Source organism: Arachis ipaensis, chromosome B9 (assembly GCF_059453495.1).
Source record: "Arachis ipaensis isolate K30076 ecotype BB chromosome B9, ASM5945349v1, whole genome shotgun sequence".
NCBI lineage: Eukaryota > Viridiplantae > Streptophyta > Magnoliopsida > Fabales > Fabaceae > Arachis > Arachis ipaensis.
The window spans coordinates 142,148,867-142,157,960 of NC_142444.1; the positions used below are offsets into that span (position 1 = coordinate 142,148,867).

Genomic DNA, 9,094 nt, shown 5'->3' on the forward strand with positions numbered 1-9,094 from the left:
TGAAATTTTATATACATGAATTTTATTTCTCGAATTGTATAATTTTTTTAAATAGATTCTCGTATTATTAAAAACATTTTTATTTAAATAGCACAAAAAGTTTGACAATTTTGTACAAGAACTGTTTTAAACTATCCTTCAATGGTACAAACAAAATTATATTTTGAATATATCCCCAAAGGTCAAAGCTGAAGACGACGACACTAACCTACAGCTCATGCGCACAGCTCAAGAGTAAAAGACACGTGTAACGTGTTTGATTGTGCCAGGCGTATCCAAACTCGCCCCTTTTCTGTTCTTTCTTAGGGCTGACAATGGGTAGGGTAGGTTAGGGTTTGGACCATATTTTAATTCTACCCGCGGATTAAAAATTTTATTAAAATTCTATTATATTCTATTCGCAGATTGAGAATCTCTCAACCTTAATCCTACCCACACCCTAAAATTCTAAATCCTACCCTACCATATCTTATCCGTAGAAATATCAAAATTTTTTAAAGTAAATATAAAATTCAATTTCGAATTTTATACATATTAATAACATAAAAAATAAAAAATTAATGCTCTAAATTACTAAATTAACTAACTAATTTTAGTAGTTGTTCATTTATTATAAGTCATTACATAAGAGAGATTGTGGGTTCAACTCTTACTTCCTTCACTATATACCTAATTTTTATAAAATATGTATTATATATGAGATGTGAGTAGAATAGAGTAGAATACATCCTAATCCTAAACCCGTACCTTACCCTACTCTACTCGCAGACATACCCAAACCGTATCCTACCCTATTTACAGGGAGTCGGGATTCCTTCCTATATAAGGAACCAAGTAGCCAGGACCAGGATATACTCATACAGCCACATTGCTGCCTTAATATATTTCTCGAAGACTTTTATCCATATCCATATATCGTAGTAAGTCGTTCTTTTCTTTTCTTTTCTTTTCTTTTCTATATACTTATTCCATGCATGTGTTTGCTATGTGCTAACTGCAGAGAAGACTTGAAGACGTGAGAAGCCGCAATCTGTTCTTCTCCGATCCATACTTGAATAGCATGCCTGTACACATGCAAACCCTTCACATGGTTGGTGGCTTGGGAGAAACAAGCTATGCATCCAACTCTTTGATACAAGTACATACTCGCATACATCTCTCAAACCATTAATTAGCAATATATATTTTTTCCAATATGTATTGGGCAGGTTTGTTTACGAAAACAGAATAATACAAAACACTAGAAATAAGATACAAAAAATAGATACATAAAATTTTATATTCTAGAAATAATTTAAAAAATAACGGCGGTTTGAACCATTATTTTAATCAATTGAAAAACGTCGTTTTATTTAAAAATAATGACGGTTTAAATTGTCATTTTAACCTATTTAAAAACTGTCATTTTAACTTAGAAAACTGTTGCGATTTTTTAAAAATCGTCGTAATAACCAGAATTATGTCGCTTTTTAAAATCGCCGTGCCTGGTAATAATGGTGGTTCAAACTGCCGTAAATACTAAAAAAATTACCATTTTAACAAGAATTTTGTGTAGTATATCTTGTATTCTGTTTGGTGATAAATTAGAACAAATTATGAAAATTTAATTTATTTTTATTTTTTTATCCCAAAAATTTAAGAAAAAATATAATTATAAAAAATTTAAAAAATAATAAAAAAATAAAAAAAATAAATTATGTCTATTAATATTTCTGTGTTCTTTCTATTAGAATAGACATAAAATACACTAATTCAATATCTCTAAATAAAATATCTCTATTTATATCTCATTTGTCAAAAATAATTTTGTAGCTCAATATTTATGTTTGAGCGTCTCGTCCTTATAAACAAACATAATTTATATGTTTTTAACTAATGTCTCCATGCTATGGTGGCTATAATAACTATTTAAGTAATTTTAAATTAAAGTCATATATTTTTTAAATCTGGTAATAATTTGTTTAAGTAACGTTTTATAAAAAATATTATTTTAATTTTAATAATACTTTTTAAAATAATATAATCATCATAATTATCTTAATATAATTATACTAAGATGATCCTTTTAATTATATATTTAAATCGTGATTTTAAACTATTATTTATGATCAAACAAAAAATTCTCATAGTTTTGAATCATGATTTATGAATAAACAAAAAATACATATAAAATTTGATTTTAAACCATAAGATCAAACAAAAAATTCTCATAGTTTTGAATCATGATTTATGAATAAACAAAAAATACATATAAAATTTGATTTTAAACCATAATTTGATTAAACAGTAAGTTTTCATAAATTTTGGTTCTAAACCACGACTTATACAAAAAAAAAAAAAGTTTAATTATTCTATTGATCTTTATAGTTTTGTTCAATTTTTAATTAGGTGTCTATACTTTTTTTTAATTGAGTTTTTGTACTAATTTTTTTTAATTGAATCTTTAAATTTTATTTTTCTTTTATTTGAGTTCCTGCACTAATTTTTTTTTATTTGAATTCCTATATAATTGAATTAATTAATGTCAAGAGAAATCTAATTGAAAAAAAAATTGGTGTAGTGACCAAATTAAAAGAAAAAAATGTATAAGAATCTAATTGAAAAGTTTTCGAAACTATAGAAACTAACAAAGTAATTAAACCTAAAAAAAAATACATATAAATTGTGTTAATTTGATGTTTGATTTTATGTTGACAACTATACCAACCAGTTAAATTTTACGATTGCTTGAATCGATACGAAAACAAATAAGTAAATAAATGAACAAATAAATAAATGATCATAATTAATCTAATTTTACTTCAATATATATACCAACCATACATGTAATATATTTAACTTATACAGGCTATTTTCATTGGTCATTTATCTAAATCCCTCTTAGAGCCTTGCTTGCTAGTCCTTTTTTCCTAGGGTTCTTACAACAATAAATTTAAAAAGTGAATTACATTTATAATTCTAATAAACTTAATAAAAGGATCATTGATTTAACATAACGTCAAGAATTAAATATATGCAATTTTCTAATCCTTTTATTTTTAGTCTTTTTCATTCTTATATTTCTCCTTATTGATTTTCTTTATTGTCATAATTTTTTGGTCAGGTTCGTTTTCTTATAAATACTCGTCGTTTAAAATTTACGGTTTAAACGTCTAAGTTAACGAAATATATAGAATATATTAATTTTTATGTATCACGGTTATATTCGTTTTATTTATTTAAAATTCATATCTTCGTTTCATTTATTTAAAATTTATGTTTTATTTTGTTTATTACATAAATAAAATATAATTATAATTATTTAGTTTATACTCTAAATAAAATAAATAATTAAATACAAAAATTTAAATTGTATTCAAATTATCTATATCATATTAAATAAAATATTTAAAATGATTATTTTAAAAAAATTCCATCATAAACACTATATTCATAAACACTATATTTACAGTTGTATTCGTTTTATTTTAAAATTTGTGTCTTATTTTATTTATAGTGTAAATAAGATATAATTATATTGAATTTCACCTGAAGTTAATATATAATTGATAGTCGTTAGATAAAAATTTAGTCAAATCAGTTAAATTATCAATTAAATTATTTAACCATTTTTAATTATTAATTTCACGTAAAATTAACTGGACTTGAATTTTTATCATAATTATAATTATCATAATTATTTTGTTTATAATATAAATAAAATAAATAATTAAATACAAAAGTTTAAATTGTGTTTAAATTATCTATATTATAATAAATAAAATATTTAAAATGATTATTTTAAAAAAATCAATCTTAAGGTGAAGACTTATATGTAATTGTCTTTATATGAAATTGATAGTTAAAAATCGTTAAATAATAATTTAATCAAATTTATCAAATCATCTAAGAGTCATACGTATCTTTATATAAAAATAACTGCACTAAATTTTTACTCAATTATAAACACTATTCATAATTTACAGAGACGGATTTAGGCACAGAGGAAGGGAGGGGGTCCTTGTCCCCAATGGATTTTGGTAACAAAAGTAATTATATTAATGTATATATATTTTGCCTCCAATGTAACGGTATTTTTGTTCCTACAGTAAGCTATAAAGTTTTATGAGATTTATGTTAAAAAAATTATTTCATTAAATTTAATATGCAATAATATTTATTTTGTTAAATTTAATTTAATATTAAAATTAAAAACAAATAAATAAATTAACTCAATACAAAAATTAATAAATACTGATAATGTACTTTCAGTTAATTAATTAGTTAATTATTAAATTAAATCTCAATTTTTTAAACATAAATAAAATTATTAAGAACTTTTTTCATCTTAAAAAACTAAGTGAGATAAGAAAAAATATTATTTATTAGTATTTTTTATTTTAAAATTATGTGATTTTATTTTAATTCTTAAATAAGTTGGTTTGTAACAACTGTTTTGATTGTAAAAAAATTATACCATAAATATCATAACAAATAAATTTTATAATTGAGTGGGAGATAATCAATTAAAAATTTTAATGACTAGCAAAATAGTTGTTTAAATATATATAATTAATTTTAATATATTAAAAGTATGTATAATATTTTACATAATTATTTAATTATTTTTGTTTTTTAATGATCTTTTACATAATAAATGTAAAAAAAATTACGTTACAATACATAAATTAAAAGGATGCATACATTCTTTTTTTTTTTTAAAAAAAAAGAGAAAAATAATTGTAAATTAAATTTTTATTATTTTATATTAATATATTTTTTAAATATAGATATATTTTTTTTTCTAATATTTATATATAATTTTAGTTTTAAATTATAAATATCAGTACATCAATAAACACTAAATTAATTAAAATAATAAGTTATTTATAATTTAACTAATAAATTTAAAATTAAAGTTTTAAAAATAACAAAAAAATTATATATTTTTTATTTTTATATTTCTATTAAATATAGGATAAATAATAATAGTTAACAAAAGTTATTTTAATATAATTTTACTTTTATTATTAAATTTTTTTGAGGCCATCCATGATTACAATTTACAAACAACATAGACTCCCCCATATATAACCCATAAATAATATTGAGATACAAAAGCACTTATCATTTGTTTTAGTGTCTTGGAAATAGCAAGAACATGCTACTAACCAATAAGAATTTTGCATGTGAACTTAACTTTTTAGTGTTTTTTCTTTCATTTATTGACGGTGTAATTGACTTCATTAACTATTAATAGAAGAATATAATTATTAATTGGGATTTTATTTTACATAGATTTGATGAATTATTCCATGTGTGTAGAGAGAGGGGGTATTGAAGACACAACCAATTCTTGAAGAAGCAATAATGAATGTGTATGGCAACGACCTTTCAAGTTGTTTCAGATTGGCTGACCTAGGATGTTCTTCAGGGCCAAATGCACTTCTTGTGGCATCTAATATTATTGCCATTGTTGATGCAATTAGCCACACTTTGAACCGTGACCCTCCAGCACTTCAATTCTTCCTCAATGATTTGTTTGGCAACGATTTCAACAGCATATTCAAGGCACTTCCTGATTTGTATAAAAGAATGGAACAAGAGAAAGGACCAAGATCTCGTCCTTGTTTCTTTAATGCTACCCTTGGCTCCTTCTATGGCAGGGTTTATCCCTCCAACTCCATCAACTTTTTTCATTCCTCTTTTGGTCAACACTTTCTTTCTCAGGTGATTGTTTTATGGTGCATGTTATGGTGGTCGTTATTATATCACTCTAAGGTTGCTTTTGATTTCGAGAAAAGGACATAACGGAAATATTGAAAACAAGATAGATAGAGACACAAAAATTAATTTTTTTTGTATTTTGTTTAATAATAAATTAAAATAAATTATAAAAGTTTAATTTAATTTTTTTTTATAAAAAATTAAAAAAAATATAATAATAAAAAATTTAATTATAAAAATAATTTATGTCTCTTTTATTAATGTCTATGTATGTATCTTTTCTATTAGCTATTTAACTTAAAACAAATAAATTATACATCCTTTTTTTAATAGACCTATTATAGTGATGAGCTCAAATCACACTTACGTGATTGTGCAAATAGATAAGTTAAAATAAATGAATTATATATATATATATATATATATAAATAAAGGATACAAAATATATAAATTTAATATTTTTAGCCACAATTTTTTTGTTCATTTTTTTTATTAAATATGATTTTATTTTTTTGTATTTCTGTCTAAGTGTCATGTGTCTATAAATAAAAATAGCCTAATAATTACACAATTTTAAGTAGGTACATTTTAGTATGGTTATGTATACTATTGTGTTTACGATATTTTAAAAAGTGTTGTTAAAAATTAAAGTAATATTTGTTATTATTTTACAATATTTTTTAATTTGAAAAATAAAAAATATTATTTTAAAAAGTACGACTTTAATTTTAATATTATTTGTATAACCATCATAGTCACAAAAACATCTTCATACTATAATGTGCCATACCTTTTAAGTATTGCCAAAATAAAAGTAACTATTTTTTAATATTTAAAAATATTTTTAATTTAAAAAGTAAAAAAAATAAATATATTTTTTATCGTTAAAATTTGATAAAAAATTTAAAAATATTTTTAAAATTTATTTTTTTAATTTTGTTCAAAAAATTTTTAATTTATATCAAATGTACGTACCTTTTCAACAAATGTTTTAAGAAACTTAGGATCAATTTAAGAACAACTTTATAAAGATTACCTTAATACAAACAACTCAGATACAAATTTTTATTGTTAGGTCTAATTATTAAATATTATTGTTGAATTAGTTTTAAACTTCTTGATAATTTAATTGTTAGAGGTGGTATATTTCATGCATTTCTAAGACAAAATTAAAATAAAATAAAATTTAAATATATTCTAAAATTTTTAAAAAATTGTTAAAATAAAAAATTATACTTTATCTAAAATAAAAATAAAATAAATATTGTAAAAATATATATAAGAAATGTGTCCTTAATTAATTTTAAGAACCCATTTTAAATATTGTTAAAAGTTTCATACACTTCACCTTAGCTTTATACCTTCCAAACATCTAGCAATCAAGGCTATCTAAAATAAAGTTGACTTATTTTATATATTAAAAAAAAAATTGTGAATCATTTTTTAACATTTAAAAAAAATGTTAAACCTTGACTTTTTTTTCTCAGCGTTTGCAATTTGAATTTCTTGCAATATATATGATAGATATCGTTGTAATTTGTTTATTTCTCTTGTGCATGCTTCTTGACAGCCACCAAAAGGGTTGAAGAAGGAGGGAGAAGAAGTTAACAAAGGGAACACTTATTTTACAAGCACTACTCCGCCGGCAGTGTACAATGCATATTTGAAGCAATTCAAAGAAGATTTCAACGTGTTCTTGAAATCACGTTCGGAGGAGTTAGTGCCTAATGGAGGCATGGTCCTCGTTTTCTTTGGCAGAGATGCTAAAGATGAAACCAAAAGCATGATAACACCTTGGGCACTAGTTGGTATCGTACTCAATGACATGGTCCTCGAGGTAACATATATGCTGCATGCCAAGGTTACCGATAGATCTAGAAAATTTTGACACGATAAAATATATATAATACAAAAATAAAATAAATTTTTACAATAACTTAATATAATAGAAACAAATTTATTAATAAATAAGAGTTAATAAATACTATTATATATATCTTAATTTTTTTTATTTTTAATGGGACATTTGTCACCATAATTCACTATATAGATATGTTTATGTTAAATTGATTATTATTATAGTGGTTATAGTAGTTATATATTTTAATAATATATAAAATAATATTTTTTAATATTTAAAAATAAATATAAAAATATTACAAAATATAAAAATTTGTGTCCTTCTACTAGTTATCATAAATTCTACCTGTATCTTAATACTAGTTACTTTTGGTAGGTAATTTCAGTTTGTCTATTTTTTTATAAAATCTCATATGGTCTAAAATTAAAATCCTAATCATTTTTACCACTATGAAATAATTTTTATTTTTTAAAATTAAATTAGGTCTATTTAAATTTTTTAGCCTGAGGGATATGCATATTTTTCATTTTTTTAACACTGTTTTTTTTAATTATAGAAGTGTTGCTTAAGAACCTTAATAAGAAAATGCATGTATAATTGTATATACCCCAAAAGAATTATTATATCGAACGAAATAACAATTTTGAGTTTTCTATATATAGCTCACATATGAACATTTTTGTTCATTCGCATGTGTTACATTAATTCATATTAAATATTTGGTGCAGAACATTGTTGAAGAAGCAAAACTAGATTCGTTCAATTTTCCAATTTATGCTCCGACCATAGATGAAGTTAAGGAAACAATAGAAGCAGAAGGGTCTTTCAGTCTTGAGAGAATGGAATTGATCAAATATGGGTGGGAAGCAGGGCTAATTACTAATAATAGTAATGATGATGGGGAATTACTTGTCGATGAAGGAACCAAAGGTGAATACATTGCAAAATACGTTAGGGCCATAACTGAACCTCTGCTGAAGGCACACTTTGGTGAATCAATCATGGACCCACTTTTTATTAGGTATAAGAACAAGGTTGCCAAGCTGCTCGAGGTCCAAACATTGGGGCACTCTATTCTCGCCATGTTCATGACCAAAAAATGTTTGAATTAATTAATTACGTAGTTTGGAGAATAATAATAAAAGGGATATATCACTACAACAAATTTGAATTGAGGTAACCCTTTAAAACGTTGTCTATAATAAGAAAAAAGGCAACACTTTTCGACAAAAAGCAACGCTTTTTAGGGTTAGCTATACGGCCGTTACCTTTGGTCTAAGACAAATGTTTTTGTGTGTTAAAGGGAATCCTTTTTACGGCAACCTTCAAAAAACGTTGCCTTTTCTGAAAATAAAGTCACTCCGCAAAAGGGTTGCCTTAGAGCACCCAAACACAACGCTTGAGATGAGACGTTATAGCAACACTTTTTACGAGTTGTATTTTCTAATACATAATGCAACACTTGTCTAAAGTTTGTTAAGTTGCCTTTTTATATACCTAAAGCAACACTTGTGCAAATTTTTTCTA

General features: G+C 23.6%; 1 protein-coding gene across 1 annotated transcript; it reads left to right on the forward strand.

The window, feature by feature from the left end:
* Nucleotides 1–1,072: 1,072 nt before the first annotated feature.
* Nucleotides 1,073–8,679, forward strand: LOC107615971 (S-adenosyl-methionine 4-1-methyl-2-pyrrolidinyl-3-oxobutanic acid methyltransferase-like). The gene is made up of 4 exons (XM_021112031.2): nucleotides 1,073–1,138; nucleotides 5,305–5,709; nucleotides 7,277–7,543; nucleotides 8,296–8,679. The coding sequence occupies exons 1-4, from the start codon at nucleotides 1,073–1,075 to the stop codon at nucleotides 8,677–8,679; spliced, it is 1,122 nt and encodes a 373-aa protein (XP_020967690.2).
* Nucleotides 8,680–9,094: the final 415 nt, after the last annotated feature.